This window comes from Antechinus flavipes, chromosome 4 (genome assembly GCF_016432865.1).
Source record: "Antechinus flavipes isolate AdamAnt ecotype Samford, QLD, Australia chromosome 4, AdamAnt_v2, whole genome shotgun sequence".
Classification (NCBI taxonomy): Eukaryota; Metazoa; Chordata; class Mammalia; order Dasyuromorphia; family Dasyuridae; genus Antechinus; species Antechinus flavipes.
In genome coordinates this window covers 322,075,051-322,099,225 of record NC_067401.1, presented here as the reverse complement: position 1 = coordinate 322,099,225, position 24,175 = coordinate 322,075,051, and the positions used below count along the sequence as shown (strand labels likewise).

The following is a 24,175-nucleotide window of genomic DNA, read 5'->3' as shown; positions in this document are numbered from 1 at the left end:
TTCCAGAGAAACAAGACAGACAAGCAGAATGCAACCTTACATTTATGTGTGTGTGTGTGTTGTGTATCTGGGTATGATTATAGATATCCATTTATATGTATATGTATGTATACATGCATATGTATGTGTATTTATATAAGTATATAAATATAATGTGTTTAACTGTAGACTGCTTGAGGGAAGTAAAGAAGAGAAAGAGAAAAAAAAATAAAGTGAAAAATGCATGTGCATGACAGAGAACAAAAGAAAACCTATAAGGAAACAAAGAAAAGATGGACAGTTTTGAATACAACCATAGTTATTTGTTATAAATTCTATCTTAAAATAAGAATGTATTGTTTCATATTTTGAATTTTATGTTCACTTGTGCACATGATAATTTTTTCTTTTTGTTTTTTCTTTTTTCTATTTTGTATTTAAGTTTTAAATAAATAAATATATTAAAAATGAGAGTGATAATACCTGTCTATAATGCCTAAATCATAGGGCTATAATGAGGCTATAATTAAATAATGTATATAAAGGATTTTCCCAACTTAAAAGTAATATATGAATTTCAGTTACTATTATTCCTATCATCAGCATATATGAACCCATTCTTTTTTTTTTTTTTTTTTTTGCTGAGACAATTGGGGTTAAGTGGCTCATCCTGAGTCATACAGCTAGGAAGTATTAAGTGTCTGAGGCCATTCTGGAATTCAGGTTCTCCTGACTTCAGAGCTGGCGCTCTATCCACTGTGGCACCTAGCTGTCTCTTGAACTTATCCTTAATGGCTGCATTGAAAGACTTTTTGACTCCCTGCATTGTAGTTGCTGTGATATTTCTTAGGCTCTTATCAAGAATATGTGGGCAGACTTGACAGGGTGTGTTCCTCCCTCAGTAATGCTATTACTCAGTCCCTTGAGCATAAATGAAATTTAAATTCTTCCTCTCATTCAATATCATTCTTGACATTGAAATTAAAACTTGTGTTTTTCATTCCAAGATGGTCTACCTTCCTCTTTTAAAATCTAGGTATGTAGTATTTAGACGCTTTATACACAATCCACATTATACTAAAATAGTGACTAATTGCTTGGCAATATATTCCATTGATTCATTAAATCTTCATTAAATGCCATGAATTTGACATGACCAAACTAGTTAAACAAATCAGCTTTTTTCTCACTAATTGTGCATTGTAATATACTTTGTATATTGTAATATCCATCATCATATGCTTTTGGTAAAAGCAAGATTTTAAAAGTTGTTATAGAACTTTGTTGTTTTGATTTTAAGTACTCACCCTCTAATCCAATAAGGGACGAATGTTTTTCTTTCTCTGTATGAATGCTTCTTTTTTATTACTTTTTCAGCACCTTGTATCAGTAATGGTTTACCTAAACCAACCAATGTCACTTTCTCATCTGTAAACATGAAGAATGTTCTACAGTGGAATTCACCAGAGAGTCTAAGAGGAGCTGAAGTTGTTTACACTGTGCAGTATCTAATGTAAGTTTTCTATTTGTTTGATTTTTCCTTTTTGCCATCCTTGACTAAGGATTCTTGTGATATGTATGAAGAGAAACCTCTCATAGTATTAAATGATAATTCTTAAGCCAAGTAAAGTTAAATTGCTTGTTAAATTCTGATTTTTTTTTTTTTATGATAGAGAAGCTAGGTGGTAAAGTGGATAAAAAGCAGAAGCTGGACTCAGGAAGACTCATCTTCCTGACTTCAAATCCAGTCTCGACACTTATTAGTTATCTCACTCTGGGCAAGTAACTTAATTGTTTACTTCAGTTCCTCATCTGTAAAATGAGCTAGAAAAGAAAATGGCAAAGCAATCCAGTTTCTTTGCCAAGAAAACTCTAAATGGGATCACAAAGAGTCAGAAATGACTAAACAACAACAAAATATTTTTAAGTAAAAGTAACAAAATGCTTTGTTTTCATTAAAAAAGCAGCATTGGTCCTGATCAAGGAACAAATAAATAAAGTGGTAAAGGATAGATATGATTTCTATTCTTCACAAATGAATGGGACAATCCACACATCATAAAACTTATTGATGGACAGGAATACCTTAATATAATTCCAAATGTTCTTATGAAAATAATAATTTGATGCAAATACATTTTGTGCAAAATCTTGAGCAGCAATATCAGCTCTTTGTCATTTGCTGAATAATGCTATTAATCAACCTTGGTTCCAATGAAGTGATGAAGAAATTCCCTTTATCCTTTACGTAGTAGAGGTAAGAAAATACAGGTACAATATCTTATACATAATGTCAGACAGTCACTGGTTGGTACTTTTATTTAATGCTTTTTAATTCCCAAATCAGGGAAGGATTTGGAAGTGGGAGGATATCCAAAATTGATGGTACTTTATAAACAAAAACATCATTTTTAAAAGAGCACATTAAAGAGAAATACAAGCTTACAGTATTGCTATCATTAAAATGGGACCTCTACCTAGTTGAATTTTTCTCATTAATTTAGGAACTTCTTAACTGATAAATTTAAAATGAGATCTTGGATTTACATTTGAATTTATTCCTAAGTATTTGTTCTCTTCAAAATTCTCCTTTAGATGGAGATATAGGGTTTATTCTGATCCTTATCTGTTAATGTGATTGTGGGGATTGGAAATGGAGAGAAGATTAACCATTCATGATGTATGCTAGCAATACAGTTTTGATTGCACAATTTAAGAAAAAATAGCAACCTTAAAGATTTATCTGCCTTAAAGGAGTTTTTATGTGCCTGTGCATGTTTCAAGTCCATGTGAAAACAAGCAAGAGTTTGGCAAAAAGGCATTCCAAAGTCGCCAGACTCCTGTAAGCAGTGAGGCTATACGTTTTAACTAAGATAAGACTCCTATCATGATGGACCTGACAGCCTAATGGAGGACACAACACATAATTGATGAGGTATAATACAAAGGCATAGCTTATAAGTGCTTATGATGGGCATAAATCTGAATATATAACTATCTTGAGTAGGTCAAGTAGGTTTTTACGGCATTGTGGAATTGTGGAATTATGGAATTATGGCATAGAAACATAAAACCAGTTCCATAATAATGAAAAAAATCACTACATTATTTGAACTATGAGAATTTCTGTTTTTCATTCTGTTTGCTAAATTGCTAGTTGGCTAGTTACATTTAAAGTTAATTGGTCCTAATGCAATGATTAGAAATGAGATTGCATTTAATTTGTTACCTATAGGTACCTTCAGAAGATTACATAAACAGAGATGAAATTAAATTGAGTTAGAATGTAATTATCTATTTATTATTTAAGAGGTATCCTTCCCAATAATGCAGTTGGAATAGCTTGTCATTATATACTCTACTATGTAGTATTTGCAGTCATAGTGTGAAATGTCTTCTTTGATCAGCTATTAGCTCTACTTTGAGAGCACATAACACAGGTTCTGGAGCTGGAAGGTCTTTCTAACCTATTTAGTCCAGGACATCTTACTCTTCTATATGGCATGAATACATTGACAGTTTGGAGAAACTTACGGACTCCTCAGAAGAATGTTTTTAAATGCATAAAATAAAATAAATTAAATTAAAAAGTAAATCAATTTTATTGGAAAAGTTATCACAATTTTTAAAGTTTCAGATTTATAGATGTCCTGAAATCTATCTATAGATCCAAAATAAGGACTCTTGATCTAGTCCAAGGTCCTCATTTTGTAAATGAAGACATCGAGGCTCCAAGAAATGAAGCTATTTGCTAATGGTTATTCAGGTAGTATTTAGCAGAGTTATCTACTCTGACCCCAAAGACATTGCTCTTCCCATTCCCATCAGAATCTACTTCCTTCTCCTCATTCTACTCCTACCCCAGGCTCAGATAAAGTCTAATAGTTTTTCTTCGTGTTGAGTATTACTACTGACATGTTAGCTGAACTGCTATATAACTATCACCTTGTCAGATATTGTGGCTATCCTGATTCCTGTAGAAACATTTTCTTAATGTTGATAGTTGACAGATTAGGATTCATGCAGTGATAATAGATATATGTCATTTTGGTTAGAGCAGAAGTTACTTATTTGGGATTTATTAACTTTTAAAAATATTTTGATAATTGTATTTCAATATAATTGGTTTCCTTGGTAATCCTATGTATTTTATTTTATGCATTTAAAAGCATTATTTTGATAAGGGTTTCATTGGCTTTATTAGCCTGCCAAAAAAGATTAAGAAGTCTTTTGGTCAATAGGATCGAACTTTCACTGTTATGTCTTGGCTGGCTTTAACACAGGTGACTGTATATTCACAAAATCCATATTTGAAATATATTACTACCAAAAATATAAATATCTCTTTTAAAGAGGATAGATCTATTTGCCAAAAATCCTAGTTTCACTCAACAATAGTGCCAACTCTATCATCAAATCTTAAGCTCATGTTTTTGGAATAATTGTTCTTGTGTTGCAGTGTTTGGGGGTAATTAATATTTCCTTCACTTTTTTTGGTTCTATCATTTTTAAAAATCACATCCAGTGCTTCTTGACCCCATTTGGAGTTTTCTTGACAGATGTTAGAGTGGTTTGCTATTTCCTCCTCTAGTTTATTTTACAGAGAAGGAATCTAAGGCAAACAGGGTTAAATGACTTGCCCAGGTCAGGCAGCTAGTAAGTATCTGAGACAAGATTTAAACTCAGAAAGATAATTCTTCCTCATTCTAGGCCTGATGCTTTTATCCATTGTGCCACCAATCTGCCCTTTATAATTTAATAGCATATTATAAAAGCCATACCTCAATTGCATAAATCCAATTACCTATTCTTTCAGATTGGATAACATGATAAAATTAGATCCTCCTCCTGTATAGTGTGAGGTATTTGACAGAAGGGATTTGTTTGTCTAGCTTTAATATAGTTAGGAGATATACATTATACCAAGTTTCTATATAGAAAGATTTCTTCTCTCTATCATAGGGTGGTTAATCGAATTTCATAGGACTTTAGAGCAAGAAGAGAAGAGAATTCAGAAATTATCTAGTCTAATCCCTATTTTATATTTGGAGAAACTGATGCCCAAGGCACCAAAGTGTCAAATGACAAAAGCAGGATTTGAATGCAAGTCTCCTGACTCCAGAGCTAGGGCTCTTTCCACTTTACCATAATTTCCTATGCATTTGGGCTAATTTGTGGGTTGCCAGCTATCAGTGCATATTTGACCTGAGCCTTGAAGGGAATAGGGATTCTTAGAACAGAGATGAAGAAAGAGTACAGTTTCTGCATGGGAAATAGCTCTTGAAAAGGTCTTGTTCCTTCAGCACAGAAACTATTATCTGGCTTCATTTTTCTATCACTAGCACCTAGCATTGAGCCTTAGGCAAAATAGGTATTTCTAGGCATTGTGGCACATATCTATAATGTCAGCTACCAAGATGGCTGAAGCTCATAGATTTTGAGCTTGGGAGTTCTGTGCTGCACTGACTCTGCAGTTCAGATCCAGCATCAATATGACAAGCCCTTAGGAGCAGGGGTCCACCAGCTTATTTAAGGGTTAAAAAAACAAGCCCATTTTAGAAACAGCCAATCAAAGATCTTCTGTTAATCAAAATGAAAACAGACTTATGAGTTGCACCTGTACTTTCAACCTGGGTGAAATAAGAACCAGTCTTAAAAATAATCAATCAATGAACCAATCAATAAATATTTATTCAGGCACTGTGCTAAAAACTGGGGATACAAAAAAAACAATCTCTACCCTTAAGGAGCTTTTAATTTGAAAAACATACCATCTGTTTTAAGAACACTAATTGAGTTTAATTGAATTGCCCAATACATTAAGTGGACAAAAATAGCATCCAATTATTAAACAAAATTTCTATCATATATATCTAAATGAAAATTCTAATATCAAAATTCATACACTTTCATTAATGGTTTGATTTAGTAGGGAGGACACTATTCCAGGTGTGAAGAACCCTCAGAGTTAGTCCCATTTCTACCTCTGCCTCTCCTTAAATTGCCTTTGGTTTCTCAGCCTATTAAATGGAAATAATAGTCCCTATTCATCCTATCTCACATAGCATAATTAGAATGATAATAGCTGTGAAAGCTTTATCATTATTAGTTTTAAACTAATTTTAGTGGACTCTAACAGCGAATTTCTATTGGATTTTTTTGATGTCAAGCAGACTTAAAAATTATACAAAATGTTCAAGGTGTAGAATCATTAAACTAGCAATAGTAACTGTTCAGGAGTGGAATGAGACTATCTTTCCTTATACCATCCCAGTGACTGCAGTATACATGATGACTAAAAACTTGAATATGTCATTATCCCCTAATTAGATCATACAATACATAAGACTCATTCTGTAGTCCAAGAACATTAAGAAATTTTTGCCATCCAAATGAAAATTCCCAGAAAAGAAAGGGAAGGACAAAAACATTGACTCATTGACTCACCTGATGGAAAATGAAGAAAACGCCAGCAGCAAAAGTACGTTCTTCTTTGTCTTCCTGACAGACACTCTTGCTTTTTATTGGAGAGAATGTCCTAACTACATCTTAAGTTACCACTGTTTTGATTGGAATAAACAGTGGGTATTCAGGGCTCATCATATACTGTTTTCTCCTTATGCAGATATGGCCAAAAGAGATGGCTGAATAAATCAGAATGCAGAAACATAAACAGGACCTCTTGTGACCTCTCCCATGAGACTTATGACCATGAAGAACAATACTATGGGAGAGTTAAGGCCATCTGGGGAAAACATTGTTCCAAATGGGCAGAGACAGAACGATTTAATCCTTGGTTAGAAAGTAAGTATCATAGTTAAATAATCAGAGGTTATAAACAGAACAGAGAGGCAGTTATTCTCAGGGAAGCCTCTTTTCATTTCTCTGTTTTGATCTATTAATGCCTTAAAAAACATTCAGTCTAATAAAGAAAATAAGGTTATTGATTGCTAGATGTTAGGAGTTCTAATTCTGCCCCTCCCACAAACTTGCTATATGACTTTTAACAAATCACTTTTTAATTTTTTTAGGCTTCAGATTTTCATTGTAAGATGAAGAGGTTTTAAGCCCCTGCTATTCCTAAAATTCTCATCTTTGATACTTTAATGAATCTGTGGTATTATCAGTATGGGTAATTCCTTCAGCAATGGAGATCACAACTTATTTAAATTTTCTCATTCTTTATGACTTTAGGCCTTATCCTCATAAATTTTCTACAGAGAGGATGGCCCAATACCATATGATCATATCCTAGTATGAGTGCTAAAGAGGATCTTCAACAACCCTTGTTCAATAATTTTCTGACTCTTCATGACCCTGTTTTTGGGTCCTCTTGGCCAAGACAATGGAATGGTTTGCCATTTCCTTTTCCAGCTCATTTTACAGGTGAGGAAACTGAGGCAAACACAGTTAAGTGACTTATTCACAGTCATATACCTAGTAAGTGTCTGAGGCAAGATTTGAATTTATGAAGATGAATCTCCCTGATTCCAAGCCCAGTACTCCATCTACTGCACCATCAAACTGGCCTGGAAGAGACATTAAAGTCCATTAAATCCAATCACTTCATTTTACCAGTAAGGAAATCATTAAGGACTAGAGAATTTAAATAATCTGTCTGAGATCACATAGGCAGTAACAGATTTTGGGCCAAGGTCCTCCAACTCTAAATTTCTCACTGCATCACACTTACCCCTTCCTTAAATCTGACATTGCCTAAATTCTAGTAGAGCATGGAAACATTAATTACTTATCTCACACACATATATGACTAGCCCACTTTTTTTTCAAGTCAAGCATATGTTTTTCTGATAAGATCCTTTATTACAGAAATTTCAAATTCTCCCCTTGATAGGCTACTATATTCTGACTGAGACCCAAATCACTCTGAAATGTAATTGAGAAATACTTAACAAAATAAATAAAAATGTAATACAACATAGATAATGTTATTTTGTGGTTTTCTAAATCAATATACAACCTGCAGGGATCCAGTTTCTATTTGAGTTTAAAAACCATGTTTTTTTTGCCACTTTTAAAATTTTATTCCTTATTAGTCCCATGTTACAGACCCTTCGTGCCCATCACATGTCTCGCCATATCTGTTTCGGTGATCCTTAACAGTTTCTAAATTGAAGAAGGAGTCACAATAAAAATGGTGCTTACTGATATACTTTTTTTTGTTTTGAAATAACATTGTGCTGAAACATTGCAAAACCTCTTAAATGAAATTTAGAATCACCCTCCCAAATGTTAGTCTAGCTAGTAACTTAGAAAAAGCCAAGTGGATAAAGAATGCTTTTTGTCCAGACTTTGGTATACATATAAAAAATTCATGAAGCTGGTCCTCCAATGCTTACATCTTGAATAAACACTAAAGATAGACAAGGAGAGGGCCCTAGAGTTAAACTGGAGAGAAAGACATGCTAAATTGCCCTTGGGAAATTACACAGAGCTTTTAGTGATTCAGGGCTTCTCTTTGAAACAAAGAACTGTCTTTTTAATATCAATATTCTTCCAGTGATGCTGTTTGGCTTTGTCATGGAAAACTAGTCTCCATAGAATTAACATTTAAAATACCTTATGAATCAATTTAAAAGAATGCTGATTTTGCTTTCATTTCCCTTTTCTATTTGGCACAGACTTTTGACTTGAAGGCAAAAAAGTTAAAATAAAAGGTTTATTAAAATCTCCATGTTTATTTTCAAGTCTAGACCAAAGTTTCACAGTCACCAAACTTGTTGATCTTCCCATAAACAATATAGATATCAGCCTATCTCCCAATGGTCCATCTTTACTAACCAGTAAAAATTATTTCTTTCCAGGTCAAATTCAAAATCTAAAGCAGATTCTGCTTTTAAAAAATAATGGCTAACAATTATATGGCACTTAGTATGTGCCAGGCACTATATTAAGAGCTTTACAATTATTATTTCATTTGATCTTCATAATCCTGGAAGGCAGGTGCTTAGTATTTGGTATGTAGATTCGTCTCTTCCCTAAACTTTCTATCTCTTACTTCTAGAGATAGAGGATTCTTCCACCCCTTTGGCCATGAGAATATTGCCAAATTTAAGACTCTAGTTTTACATAAAGAGTTATGAGGATTTTTCATGTATCTTGAATGATCATCAACTTAATGTTTACCAAGGTTTCTGAAGTCATTTTAGAAAAGTATTATCTACATACAAGACACGCAGAATTATTCTATTAACAATCTGAAGTTCAAGGTTTATGAAGTAATGATTTTTCCTTTTTAATGTTTTGTGATAAGCACAGAATGTGAAATAATGTGGGTTTGCTTTATATCCTGTACAGCATATAGCCAAATTTAATTTAACCAAAATGGCAGAAAGGATCTCATGATTGCCATGTCATTTTGTCATGCTTTTAGTGTGGCATTACCTTAAGTAATTAGATAAACATATTTTTCTGCCCATTTAGCACAAATTGGCCCCCCGGAGGTTGCTTTGACTCCTGGTGAGAAATCAATTTCAGTTGTTCTGACAGCCCCTCAGAAGTGGAAGAGGAATGCAGAAGATACTTCTATATCCATGCACCAAATCTACCCCAATTTGAAATATAATGTATCAATCTACAATACCAAAACAAGCAAAAAGGTAAATTCAGAGTGGGGATGAAGCAATGTGTAGTTGTCTGCACTGCAAGCAATTCAGTTTATTTATACTCCATTACTCAATAACACATTGCTGTGTGTGTGTGTGTGTGTGTGTGTGTGTGTGTGTGTGTGTGAAGGCACTTTGCATTTCTTAATATAATTTTTAAATTTTATGTATTGTTTCTTTTTTAAAAAATGTTATTCAAAAGTATGCCATATTTATTTAAAAAAAAAAAGGATGGGTGAAAGTGATTCCAGATTTGTCTTGCAAGATAATTTCTGATTTTCTTCTCTATATAGAGACTTCTTATTGGCACAGTAAGACCTTGTTAATGGAGTCATATGTAGCAATCATAGTTATGAAGTATATGATCTATCTTCTTTTTGTATGCTCATTAGTTCATCACACTAAAGGCTATAAAATGCTGGCAAGAACCAAGAAGGGAGATTTTGATAAGAATTATACAATACATTATTATTTGCAGCTTCTACCCAGTTCCTGAAGAACAACTGAACAAATGTTCCTGACATTGTATTAAGTATTTTACAATTATTATCTCATGACAACTCAATAAGGTTATTATGACAGAATGTATTTCCATTTTATGAATGACAAAATTGAGACTTGTCCATGATCACAAAACTAGTAAGCATCTCTCATCTCTTTATTGATCAGGAAAATTGAGATTCAGAGAAATTATGTGACTTGCCTGTGATCACAGAGTAGTAAATAAATATCTGAAGAGTGATTTGAACCCAGGTTTTCCTAAATCCAACTCCAGCTTTCTAGCTAGGATAGCATGTTCTCTTTGAATTTGGCTCTAAAAATTACATTCTTGCAATTTCCTCCTCTAGTGGTACAAATTTGTAATAAATTACACCTTGGAGCTTTCCCTGTTGGAGTCGGAGACACTCTATTGTATCAGTGTGCAAGTCTATGTCCCAGGACCACTTCGAAAGACTAAGCCTTCAGAAAAGCAATGCATCACTACCTTAAAAGGTATGTAAAAGAAAGAAATCTCAGTAGGTGAAGAAGGGAATCTGACAAAAAAAGTTGAATTATGTGGACTGCCTTATCTAAACAAAAGCAAGGGGCAGGATGTTATAGGAGAAAGAACAGACTTTGGAGCAGGGATACCTAACCTCTGATACTGAGTACATGTCTTTCATCTTTCACATATTGTCTGAGGAACCTTGGGCAAATCATTCCATCTACCTGTGTCTCAGTTTGCTTATCTGTAAAATGTAGAGATTGGACTACATAGCTCCTAGAATACCTTCCATTTCTGTATATAGGATCCTATGATCCTCTGAGAGACAAAAATGATAATTATCTGGAACATAACAACCATTATTCTTTGCTTTAGTTACTATCTAATCTAAAAGGGTGTTTTCAAGTAGAAAACAGATAGTGATAGGAAATGAAACTCTGATTTTATGGGTATAGGGAACTCCCTGGTGAAGAAACTCCTGCCACCAGTTCAGAGCATCAGCATCTTTTCTACAATTTAAGAGTCTTAGCAAATTGAGTAGAGCAATCACAAAATGATGTGATCCATTTCCCACATTACCCAAGACTCTTTGCACTTATTCCCTGAATCTCTCACTGACAGACGACTGTCCTGACCTGTTCCTCTAAGCCAAAGGAAGAGTCATGATGCCTTTTATCTGGGCTTCTTTCCAAATGACCCTCTAGGCAACATCTCTGTCTGGCAGTATAATATTCCCCTGGCATCTCAGAACTTTATGGATTTGTCTGAATCTGTTTCTTTCACTAAAGCTTCTTACTCTTGATCACATTTTCAGGTAGTTTTAAAATGTTTGGTAACTTCTCTGTTGCTTGACCTCCCCCATTTTTCTTCCTCCAGCCTCCTAGTTCCATTGGTTTTTCTAGATATTTAGTTCACAGTCTTAGGAACAAGAGCTGAATCAATCCTTGGAGATCAGGTAGTCCAATGCCTTCATTTTTTAAATGAGGAAACTGAGGCAAAAAGCAATTAAGTGATTTGTTCAAAGACACCACAGAAGCCAGGTGTCCATCCTCTTCATTTTACAGACGAGGATACTGGGATACTGAGAGATTCAATAACTTGTCCAGAGTCACAGAGGTAAAGCAGGAGAGTCAAGATTTGGACTTACGCTCTCTGGTTCTAAATCCAACACTATATCACATTATCTTCCTTTGGATTGAGGCAAATGTTTTAAAAAATATATCCACTATAGTTCCTTAACTATCCCTCCCCTCATATATTCTACATTACCTGCTATTTTATAAAAATAAATAAATAATAGCATTCTCTATACATAAGTTCTTTCCCTGTCCCCTACTTTTCAGCTACATATAATACTGTCATAGGTGATTCCTTGAGATTTAACAATGGAGATGATACTATGGAAAACATATAAAGTATTTATTATGTGCAGAACCCTACAAATAATTAAGAGGCATAGGATACTTAGATCTGACTTGGTTCCTGTCCTCAAGGAGCTTATTACTACATTTGGGGATAGACAATAATACCAATTACTTAGTATTCAACATAATATGATCATTGAATTAAGAACTACAAACCAAAGGGATCAGAAAGTGCTTTCTGTATGAAGCGGCATTGGATGTCATTCAGTATCAAAATAGTTGGTAGAATAAGTGCTAAGAAACACTTTTCATATAAAACAAAATGTTCAGGGAAAATAAAAGGTTAAATTAAAAGCACAGCAAAGAATGTTTAGTATCTGGCCACTGGAAATTGTGGGGGCAGGAAGAAGCAACTCATTAATCACTTCTTAATTACCTTCTTTTCTTCTTTCTTTCTTGCCTCTCCCTGGGAACAGTTGACTAAGTTATGATTACCAGGTTGTATGAAACTTTAAATTTATCTATGAGAGATACTAGAACAATAGATGTTATAAGTGCTGCAGCATATGCCTGGTCCTTCTTCCTTAATCTGAGGGTTATTAAGCCCCCAAATGGAAACCTGAAAGGAAAGAAAAAACTGCTTTGATCACATTAAAATTCATTCCACCATCTCTCTAATCTCTCAAATTCACTGATTTAAGGAAGTGCTTAAATCCTTTTTTGCTATATTCCCAGAGTCATAGGACCTATAGGTGAAGACAATTCCCCATCCCATCTAAATTTCAAAGTAAAATATACTATGAAACTTCATGGCATCTTTCTGAAAAGTTAAGGATGCTATACCATCTGTCAGATTGTTGTTATTGTGTTCAATTATTTCAATCATGTTCAATTCTTCATGACCTCATTTAGAATTTTCTTGAGAGTGATTTGCCATTTCCTTCTTCAGTTCATTTGACAGATGAGGAAACTGAGGCAAACAGTTTAAGTGACCTGCCCAGAGTCACACAGCTAATACGTGTCTGAGACCAGATTTAAACTGACTTCAGGCCTGCCATTCTATCTGGGTCTGGCTCTCTGACCACTGGACCAACATGCCCAGTTCCTTAATCAATTTTCAAATGACATCAATTCAAGACAAACTTATAGATTCCAGACTAGTATAGGAAGAGTAATTATGTAACTTCAGGTATTATTTATAGCTTAGCCCTTTGTCCATTATATTAGAGATGGTAAGCTATTTATTATGTCTTTCAGAAGTTTTTGAGAGCTAGAATATTTATAATCCTCTCCTGTGTTACTTTTTAAAATATAGTAATAACCTTCCTGGGTCTTGAATCCTTCATAATTAAGTGTGATTGGATTAGATATCTTCTACCTGTTTAACTCTAAAATTAACAGATAAATTAATAAATAGGCAGATAAGTAGAGCAAAAATTTATTAAGTGCTTTCTTTATTCCAGATTTTCTACTGGATGGCCAGGATATAAAAATAAACCAGCAAGGCAGCTCTGCTCTCAAAAAGCTTATAGTCTAATTGGAAAAACAAGACATAAAAGGAACCCAGACAGAGTGGGAACAGATGTACACATGAGTTGGCATAGCATGAACAGGCCAAGAAATGGCATAGAGTTGCACCACAATAGTTTATTACAGTTTTAAAATACTTTTATATACATTTTGTCATTTAAGTCTCACAAAGTGAAGAAACTGAGGCTCAAATCCATCGGTTCCTCCAGTTCCAAATCCAGTGCTTTCTCCTTCATATCAGAGCTAAAACTCAAGAATCCAGATTCCCAATTCACTTTTCTTTCTACTCTTCCTCCACTCTTAACTTTTTTTTTCCTTTTTTCTTGACAGATAAAACTTCAGAGTTGAAAGTAAGAATCATCCTTTTTTATGTTTTGCCCATTTTTGTTACAGCCTTTATTTTTTCAGTAATAGGCTACTCCACATACAGATATGTACATATTGGCAAGGAAAAACAACCAACCAATTTGGTAAGTTCCTAATCCAACAGCACCAAATATAATGGCAATCTCTTTGTCAAGAGCTAGTCTCATCCCTGACACCAGGATAACAACAATTATAGATTGGCCCATAATTTATAGATTTTCTTTATAAGTAACTCACAGGGGCATTGACATGGATAATTGAAGGTTAACTAAAATTCATAATTTTTTTTGTAATTTTCATTGTCATTATAAGCCAAGGAAGGAATGTATAATTATTTAGTTTAAAATGGGGACAATTGGCTAAGTGATGAATGAGCACCCTTCTTTTGTCTGTCCAATTTCTCCTCTTTAAAAATCTGCTTCCTTCCTCAAGATTTTGAGGAAGAATAATGGGTTAATATTAGTAAAAAGTTCTGGGGTCCTCTGATCATAGTTTTGAATAAATAGAAAGCAATGCTCTTCTTCCTTTGCTAAATATTGTTTGTATATTCATTGGTCCACATAAACAAGTCATGCTAATTGTTGTTCAGAGATAAGATTGTGGTTCTAGATGCATTGAATCAGCTGAAGTAAACTCTTTAGTTGATGAGATTTCCCCCTGGTTTTGTCACATTATGTGACACTTCAAATAGGCTATTTCTAAGAAAACCTGGAACTTTTGATCTGAATGACAGTATTTTGAGGTATCTTTTGTTCAGATCATGATTGCATCTGCCAAAGCTGAAAAACAGTTGATCTTTAAAAAAAGAGAATTTAATGAAACCAAGGTTTCTTTTAAATAAAGGTCTATTTAAAACTTTTTAAAGGTGGTGGTAGTTGTTTTTCTAATTTCTGTTCCTCTTTTTCCAGGTATTGATTTATGGAACTGGATTTGACCAAAGACTTTTTGCACCTGCTGAAAAAATAGTAGTTAACTTTATTACCCTCAGTATTGTAGAAGATTCTAAAACTTCCTCAAAGGATCTGAGTTTAATGGAAAAAGTCAGTGACATTTCTGACTTGAGCATTGCAGAGAATATGGAGGATAAGAGCCATCAAGAGGAACTAGAAGTGAAGCACTTGGGTTATGCTTCAAAGGCAATGGGCATTTTTTGTGACAATAATGAAACTTTACACTGCCTTTCTCCAGTTCAACACAGATTACTTTGTACTGCAAGAACAAAGAATGAACCAATCATAGAATATGAATTTGATGTGAGACCTAGTGACATTGGTACAGAATATCAGGATCAGGAGATTAATTTACAAGAAGGAATAGCCTTTCAGGGCAAATTAATGCTTGAATCAAAGACTATGTTAGCAAATTTTGACCAGGAGGCATACAATCCACAGCAAAGAAATCTTCAACAGGAAACGCAGGAAGACACAGAGACAAAGAAGAAACAAGAGGAAGAAGAATCAAGGACATTAGTAGACTGGGATCCCAAAACAGGGAGACTACATATACCATCTCTATCTGATTGTGAACATATGGTAGATGAGAAAGGAGGACATTCTGAATGTGATGAGTATCTGGATGAGGGGCTTTTGTCAAAACTTTATGATACAGAAGTGCCCAACAAATCCCCTCCAAGAAATGAAACCTATCTTGTGCAATTCATGGAGGAATGGGGACTACACATACAAATGGAAGATTAGCTTTAGAAACTTAGTTTATTTGTTTTGTTGACATTTTTTCAAGGTATATACCTACAAACAGATGAATTCAACTACACTAAAATCACTTGAAAAAAGATGAGTTTTTATAAACAGATTTAAAAATTTTAATATTTTCTTTCCCCGATTATATATAAAAACAATTTTAACCTTTTTTTCTTTTTCTTTCTTTTTTTTCTATTTTTTACAATTTTGAATTCCAATTTTTCTCCCATCCTACCTCACTGATAAGGCAAGCAATTTGTTAAAGGTTATGTATATGTAGTCTTGCAAATATATTTTATTCATTTGGTATTAATGTTTGCTAAAATGCCCAATTCATGGAGGCACCAATTCTTTGAGTACCTATCTGATGCATGGGTCATAAGGATCATCCTAAAGTTCTTTGTATCATTAATGAAGTTATTTAATAACAATATCAATAATAATCCATGTCTCCATCTCATTGAAAGGGCTCCTTTTGTTACAGGAGCCTTTGCTCTGAGGTAGATTTTGTTGTAGAAGTATTACTGTCCTCAATTTCAAATTGAATTTAGAGAATGGATTCTAGGAGAGATTTCTAAACTATATCCACCAATCAGTGACAGATGAATTGTAGGAAACATTCTCATCTCACTGTCTCAATGTTCTATCATGAACAGCTCAAATTTTCCTTCTGGCTGTGTAAACAGGTCACCTCCATTCAACATTTGTAATTAGGACCATAAAATTTTCATTAACAGTCTAACACTGACTTTTGAATCTTTCAGACATCACATTGAATTGGACATTTAGTTATAAGAATAATACCTTCTACTTGGATAGCCCCTCACAATTTGTAAAAATATTTTATATGCCTTTATCTCAATTCATTCCTGGAATATAAAGAAGTTCATGAAATTCTATTATTCTTTCCAAGTCAGAATATTTTAGATAGTTAATAAATACTATACTTTTGTTGCAATTCATCAACTCCAGTGTGCAAAATAAGATCAAATCCTGTGCTAAATATTATCATATTTATTTCTGAAGTTGTGTTTGGGAAAACCATTTGCTGCTAAACTGCTCTGGGAGTTGAGCTGTAATGTTACAGTTGTGATATTAAGTGCTTGAGTTATACTGTGATCACTCCAGAAAACATCAACTCTTTGAGGGAGGAAGAGAAAATCTGTCTTGGTTTTTATTTTGGTATCCTCAGCATCTACCCAATGACTTGCACATAGTAAATGTTTAATACATGCTTGCTGAAATGAAGTATACATTACTTTTTGCAAATAAATCACATATTGAGCAAAATTAACATAATAGTGATGATTTTCTACTTTATAACTGAATCCTTTATGACATAAAACAATAACTTTCAGATATATCAGAGACTTCCAACGAATGACAAATTATATCTCTAGAAAATAGAGAGGCTGAAGGAAATACATTGGCAGGTGAGTGTAGAGGGTTCAAATTTAACTTCAAATGACATGTTGAGATTGATCAAGCCTTTTTCATGAAGCTAGGGCCATTGCCACAATAGGAGAAACTCTACACACTCTATTGGCCCCTCACTACTTAGTTATTATCTACTTGCCGGGTGATGAGGAAGACTACACAGCAATTTGAAGGTTCTGCAGTATTACTCTATCATTTCTGGAATGGCAGCATCTACTTTGTTTCCTCAGATTGCTGCCTCAGAATTCTTGTGCTGGATCAATGGAGGGAAAATGGATATCTAGTGCCCTCCAGCTGGCATAAAATAATTTGGAACCATTTGCTGTTTAACTGATGGCTCAGACAGACAGTGATATTAGTTGAGAAAGGGAAACAGAAAAATCTACTTTCCTCATTCCCAGAGTGTGGTGAAAACACCAAAGGAAATAGGAAGTCAAATCAGATTAGCAGGTTTCTGAAGGGGCTCACTTGAAACAGGTACACATAAATCCATCAATATGGGTCAGAACTTTGAAACAGATATATGCCCCATGTTGGATGCCAAAATGTGATGTTCTTGTTCTTCTTTAAAATAATATAAAGGTTCTCTCTGGGAGAAAGTGCAGGTTTCTGGGGGGAGGTTTTCTGGAGGCGATCTTAGTTGCAGTTGAAAGTAATAATCACCCAAAAGCAGCCAGCTGGTAAAAATACAAATGTTTATTTCTTCTTCCAAGTCTTGTCTCTTTCCTTGGGTCAGGATAGCTAGATTCTTAGAGGCCTATCTCTCTGCTTGGTTCCAAGAACTCCCTCCGAATGTCTCTAAATCCAAAGGTTTTGTCCTTCAGCCTCTGCCTCTGCTTTCTTCAGCCTCCAGACAGCACAAAGATGGAATGAATCTCTTGTCTCCTTCACTTGGGGCTCGGCTAGCTTTCTGGCGAGTCTTTCAGACCAGCTTGGTCTCAGTGGGGGAAGTGCAGGAGCCCAGCCACCACAGTGGTGTGAGATGAATCTGGTTGTGTCTCTGAGAGAGCCTTCTCAATCTTCCACTGAACTCTCGACTTGTAGCTTCTTCCTCTGAAAACTCTTCTCTCCATGTAATTTGGCTGAATTCTGTCTGAGAGCCTCTGTCGGTATCTTATATATGAGAGAGAGGAATTGTGGGATATGAGAGAGAGGGATTATAGATTTTCTCCCATAGTGCTCTCTGGCCCTAAGAGCTTCAAGAGAGGTGTGAATTCATAAAGTTACAAAGTTTACTTTGTGAATCTCCCATACTTGTGAACTCCAATGAATAAAGGTGTAAATACAAGCATTGTGTTAATTAGTTCTACTTAGTACCTTGTTTCAGGTTCTGGCCCAAAACATCTTCTTGTAAGATCAGCTCAATAATCTATCAACTCTAATGAGTTAGCAGTTTGTAAAGATTCCAACACCAGAGCCCCATTACATACATACATAGCTTACAAACATACAAAGATCTCTATACAGCTCTCCACTGAATTATTTAGGATGTCCCACCACTTCATTCGGTCTAATCATAACAAAGAAGCAGGAAAAAAATTGCTATCAACTTCTTTTCTCTGTGACAAAAGTTTCCTCTTCAGATCTTTGTATGAGAAAGAAGGACTTTAAAAAAAAATATGGGATTAGAATGATATATGAAGTATGGTGCCCTGAGGAAGGAATAAAAGACAAAAGATCTTCAGAGTTCTGTCCTGCCCAGTTTAGTGCTACCGAGTACATAGTGTTTGCATTGGGGCCCAGCCCTTAGCACAGGGTAAAAATAGTAGACCCTTAATAAATGCTGGATATCTAAATGCCTCCTTGAGGATTATAAGATGTTTTGCATGGCTGTCACTAGTTGCTAGGGACATCATGGGAGCTGAAGAGAACTTAGCCCAACCTAAACATCAGGGAACTTGATAGAATTGTTGACCTTCTTTGCCTTGCATTCTTACTGTTTTAACAAAAGTTCCCATTACCCTTTAAAAGTTGTAGACTTTGCCCTTAATTCCTTCCATTATAGCAAATATACCCCCATCTTTTAGATTATCTTGACTTCATTTTGTTCCACATCTATGAATGTTCACAACCACACATTTCAAGTCACTAGTTATTCAGCAAAGTATAATCTAGGATACACTGATGATCCCCAATGAGTTCCCAATGTCTCATGAACTTGTCCTTCATGGTATTAAGTTTAAAATATTATGCACACCACATATTGGTTTCTAAAATTTATTTTTGTTCAATCATTTCAGTCATATCTGACTCTTGTGACACCATTTGGGGATTTTATTGGGAAAGATATTAAAGTAGTTTGCCATTTCCGTCCTTCACTTGACAGATGAGGAAATTGAGCCAAACAGGGTTAAGTGACTTCTCCAGGATCACACAGCTAGAAAGTGTCTGAGGCCAGATTTGAATTCAGGAAGATGAGTCTTCCTGACTCTAGGCCTGGCACTTTATCAACTGTGCCATCTAGTTGCCTGTGGCATTTATTTACAATTTTTAAATATCTACTATTTAATTTGATTTTCATCTTAACTAGTCTTGCATGCCTATAAGCATTCATAATGGTAGTAATGGTAATTGCTAACTAAAGTATCAAAACCTGATCTATAGACTCCTATGATCTTTGAATATGGCCCACAGACCAAAATAGTTTCAAGACATATCGCTTTAGATAATTGCATCAAGCAGTAAACACACTCTCTTCCTTTAAAACATTTTTATTTGAGATATATTGAGAACTCAAGATATTCTAAGAATAGAATGTTGAGCAGCCAAAAGTCAACAAAAAGACATGGGGATGGGGAAAAAATTGTACTATTTACTGAAGGAAAAGACATGTAGACCAATGTAGTTGGATTGGAAAACAGAAATGTGTTAAGGGTGTCCCCCAAAAAACTATAATAAAATTTAGGGTGTTTTCCCAAAAAAAAAAAACTAATAAAATGTTTCTGTGATTTTTTTTTCCATACCAGTTCTATGAGTAGGTAACAAAATATTATTATCCCCATTTTTATAAATGAGGAAGTCAAGGTTTAGAGAGTTTAATTGGCTTGCCCAGGTTGACAAGTAGAGGAAGCCAGAATTCACACCCCAAGTCCCCTATTTCCAAATGCAGTACATTTTCCACTCACTAACTTCCCTTCTATCTGTACTTTAGAGTCCCAGATCAATAGCATTCAGTAGTATGGTAGATTTAGTAACTTTTTAATATTAGTGAAACAACATTTCAATTGTATCCCTTTCTTGACATTCTGAACATATTACTGTAATAAAAATAAGAATATACCATGGACACAAATTTTCAAGTAATTCTCATAAAAGATATATGTACCATTCATTAGTGAGTACTCAAGTATCAATATAGCACAGGGGAGGTCACCTATAATTTATATACTATATTACTCTTTCTGCTATAACCTATCCCAGAAACTCCATCCACTCTGTTCTCACAATATAGGGATTCAAGGAATGTTTTTTAGGCTTTGGTTCAAATGGAAATTGAAATAGTAAAAATAAAGAAAAAAAAAAGAAAGAAAGAAAAAGAAATAGTATCCACTAACTGGCCTACAATGATAGTTTTTTTCTAAATCTATTTTCATGTTAGATTTTTTTTTCTCTTTCAAAATCTCTAAATAACCATAAATAAGTTTAACAGTTGGAGGATAGAGGAACAAACTATGATATTTTAATGTGGTTTTCTTAGTGTAGGGAATTCCCACTGTGAAATTTTCTTTCATCAGTACAATAAGAGATTTACTTGAAATACTAATAGGTTAAGTGGTTTATCCAGAGTAAGAGCCATTATATATCAGAAGCAGGTCCTTGAATTCAGGTCTTTTTGACTTAATGGATGGAACTCTAGTTACTATGACAAACTGCCTTTCAATGAAACATTATGATGCTATATAATAATATTAAATGTGAAGTTGTCAAGGAAATATTTATATTCCTGCATGAGCTGATGCAAAGGGAAATCAGCAAAACCAGAACTAAATACACATTTACATGTGTGTGAATGAATTGGATTGTCTCTATGTGTGTATGTGTTATTGGAGGACGTATGTAAATGGAAAGAAAGGGAAAACATAGCCAAAGATGGCAGAATTTCAGGCAGATTTGAAAGAAGACATAGCATAACATTTTAATTTCCTATGTGTGTTTTGCTAATTCATTGTTTCTAGTCTCTTAATCAAGAATTTTGTATGTTTGAACCCTGTTTTATAAGTATATTTGTTTGCTACTGTTGACAGTGACAAAATTTGTAATTTAAAAAAAAAGTAAATCTCTTAATGACTTCCATATCTCATAAGTTCCACAGAGGTAAACTATCATACTGCTCTACTGGCAATTGTTTGAGTGATATGGCCTTTTTAATTAATGCTTTTGAGACTGAAAATGACCATCAAACTCATAATTGATTTTTTTAAGTGACAACAAAAGAAAAAATTAGAAAGCAATAATACAGGCAAAAAAAGGTTATTGTCAACAGCCTAGGGTCACAAGTAAAATAAATGTCTGACTATTTAAAGAGAGGACATTTGTAGCTGCAGCCTGGTACAGTGAACAGGATGTAGGGACCTGCACAATCATATGGGATGAAAATAAATGCAGAAAGAAAATGTATTTGCACAGCCCCCAGTCAGTGGCAACCAGGCCCACATGTTTAACTCTGATGAGAGCATTAAATGGAATACTTGATTGCTATGATTGGACACACCTGTGTCATAAATCAAACTTAACCTTCCACCCACAATATCATTTGAGATGCAGATACTTTTTGCACAATGCTTTTGGAAGAGCTTGGTTTCATCATTTCATTGGGAGTTTCTGTCTCCAATCTTATATCTCCAGTAGCTTCTCAAAGACCATTGGTAGTGAAAAGCTTTTGCCTAAAGGCATAATAAATCTTCCTGTGCTAGTTGGTCTCACTCAATATAGATCAATTTGAAGATGCAGGATTTCAGATCCAGATTGAATGAAAGGGACAATTATTACATGAAGAATTTTTCCATATATTTTTTTCCAGTTACAAAGTGAACCTGTAACATATTAAAAGTGATACTTTGTTGCTGCATAAAGGCCTTTCGGAAAGCTACCTTTATGCATTTATGAAACTGTCTCAAATCTCAAAGTTGGTATTGGAGGGCAGTTTTTCTAAAAAATATGTAAGATTCTTTTTTGCCTTTCCATATAGGACCATGACATTTCTCTTACTGCTACTGAAATAACTCCAATCTAATATTCTATAGTGGTTCCACAAAAATGGGATGTTTTAAAAAAAAAGAGTATCTTATTGGAGGCAGTTAATTCCATAAAAGAAATAAGTATACTGAAGATAATAACCAGACACACTTAGAGAATCAACTCGATTAGGCATCTCTATAGTGCCAGCTTGGATCAGAAGTTGTCGATTTGATTTGCGTCAGTAGAATTTTGTGATATTGAGTGCTTCAATCACAAAATCATACAGGGTATGACTGTATTTTATTTTAAGCTTTCAGAATTATCCTCCAAAAGACCCGTTTTCTATCTCACTGAAGGCTGACAATGTTTTCATTCTCTTTTAATGATTTTATTTACTGATTATTCTGGCAGTTGAATTTCATTCATGGCATTCCATTGAAATTGGCTGAGGTTTAATGGCATAAACTTTCCACCAAGCCACTATCTTTCTACTGTGCTCAAGTCTCTCTTTAGAAAGACTTTTTTGTTCTCTTCTTTCCACAGATCATGCAGTCAGCTGGTGTGTTGTCCCAGAAGCTGGATCCCTCTCTATTGTTGACCAGCCTAGCTTGCTTATCCCACCCTTGCAGATTTATTTTTATTTCTCAATCTGTCATTTTCTGGAATAGAAACTACTTGGAGTCCATCCTCGGGCCCAGAAGATGGGCATATGGTCCATGGTTTTTGTTGTTGTTTTTATTACATGTGCTGCTTAAGAGGATGGCTGAACATTGGTTGAGATAAATACAATCTAGTTCTCTGCCCATCCCTGGAACCAAGCCGATTTGGAAGAAATGAGTAGGTTATAATTCTTTTTTTTTTTTTAGTTATAATTCTCAATGAAGGTTTGAAATATGCAAGTATCTGACACGTATCTTTCTTTCATCTCCTATACATCTTCCCTACATGAGTCTCTCCTAGAGCCTAGAAATGAGCCTAGGTTATTTTTAGATGAACCAGCAAGAGCTTAGTGAGTAGTTCTCAGAATTACTATACTTCTGTTTTTAGTAAGAATTTGGCACTATTTGTTACAGAAAATGTACTTAACCTGGCAATAACTTCAAACAGATCTCAGAAGTGACATCTAATTTAATATTTATAAAATAAGGATATTTGTCTATTAAAATTGAATTAGAATAATTTCTACTAATTTCAAATCATCGATAAATAATCTTGTTACCCAAAAGACAAATTTATCTCAAACTGAAGTGGTTCTTTAGTATTTTCTCCTTGGTTACTTTTGGCTAATTTACACTTCAATTCCACGTTTATTTTCTACTACATGCCAGACAGTATCATGAATCCTAGAGATTTTTTTTAAAGTATATAAGCAAAAAGAAAATAGTTTCTGCTCCTTAAAGAGCTTACTTGAGTACATTCAAAGTGATTTCAAGGATGGAGTAATACTAATAACTGGAGAAATCAGGAAGGGCCTCTTATAAAAGGAAGCCAAGATTCCCCTAAGCTAGATCTTTGTGTATCTGAGTTAAGATAGAAATGTTTGAGTTGTCTGTAAACAGGAAATAGCTATTAGTACATTATTCAATAAAAGCAAGTAACTTGTTAGGGACTTAGTCCCTGCTTTATTGAGAGATTTATAAATAGATCTCTCTTGTGTTACAATCTACTTGTGCTAAAATACTGAAAGTCTGAGGTCTTTCTAAGATATGAGAGGTTGCCTTGTAATTATGAAAGTTAAGCACCTTATTTTTTTATGTCTGAAAATGTATGCTTCATTTTGATTTTTGACACTTCTCTGTTAAAAGGTAGGATGTGAATGTCATCATCAGTCTTCTGGAATCATAATTGCACATTGCAATGACTACAATTCTCAAGTCTTCACAGATATTTTCCATAATTGTTCTGAATCTATTCAGGCACAGTTAGTTTAGGGGATAGAACAGTGGACTTAAAATCAAGAAGATTTATTTTTCCCAGTTCAAATCTGGCTCTGAGGTAAATCATTAACTC

General features: G+C 34.3%; 1 protein-coding gene across 1 annotated transcript; it reads left to right on the top strand.

Annotated features, from left to right (window-relative positions):
• Positions 1 to 1,355: 1,355 nt before the first annotated feature.
• IL20RA (interleukin 20 receptor subunit alpha) lies at positions 1,356 to 16,849 on the top strand. The gene is made up of 6 exons (XM_051997834.1): positions 1,356 to 1,492; positions 6,605 to 6,783; positions 9,424 to 9,599; positions 10,454 to 10,598; positions 13,815 to 13,954; positions 14,759 to 16,849. The coding sequence occupies exons 1-6, from the start codon at positions 1,416 to 1,418 to the stop codon at positions 15,545 to 15,547; spliced, it is 1,506 nt and encodes a 501-aa protein (XP_051853794.1). The 5' UTR covers positions 1,356 to 1,415; the 3' UTR covers positions 15,548 to 16,849.
• Positions 16,850 to 24,175: the final 7,326 nt, after the last annotated feature.

Excerpts from the sequence above, each read along its gene's own strand:
- IL20RA (XM_051997834.1), top strand. The coding sequence starts at position 1,416 with ATGAAGAATGTTCTACAGTGGAATTCACCAGAGAGTCTAAGAGGAGCT. Across the intron at positions 1,493-6,604 it reads TACACTGTGCAGTATCTAAT|ATATGGCCAAAAGAGATGGC; the intron begins GTAAGTTTTCTA and ends CTCCTTATGCAG. Across the intron at positions 6,784-9,423 it reads ATTTAATCCTTGGTTAGAAA|CACAAATTGGCCCCCCGGAG; the intron begins GTAAGTATCATA and ends CTGCCCATTTAG.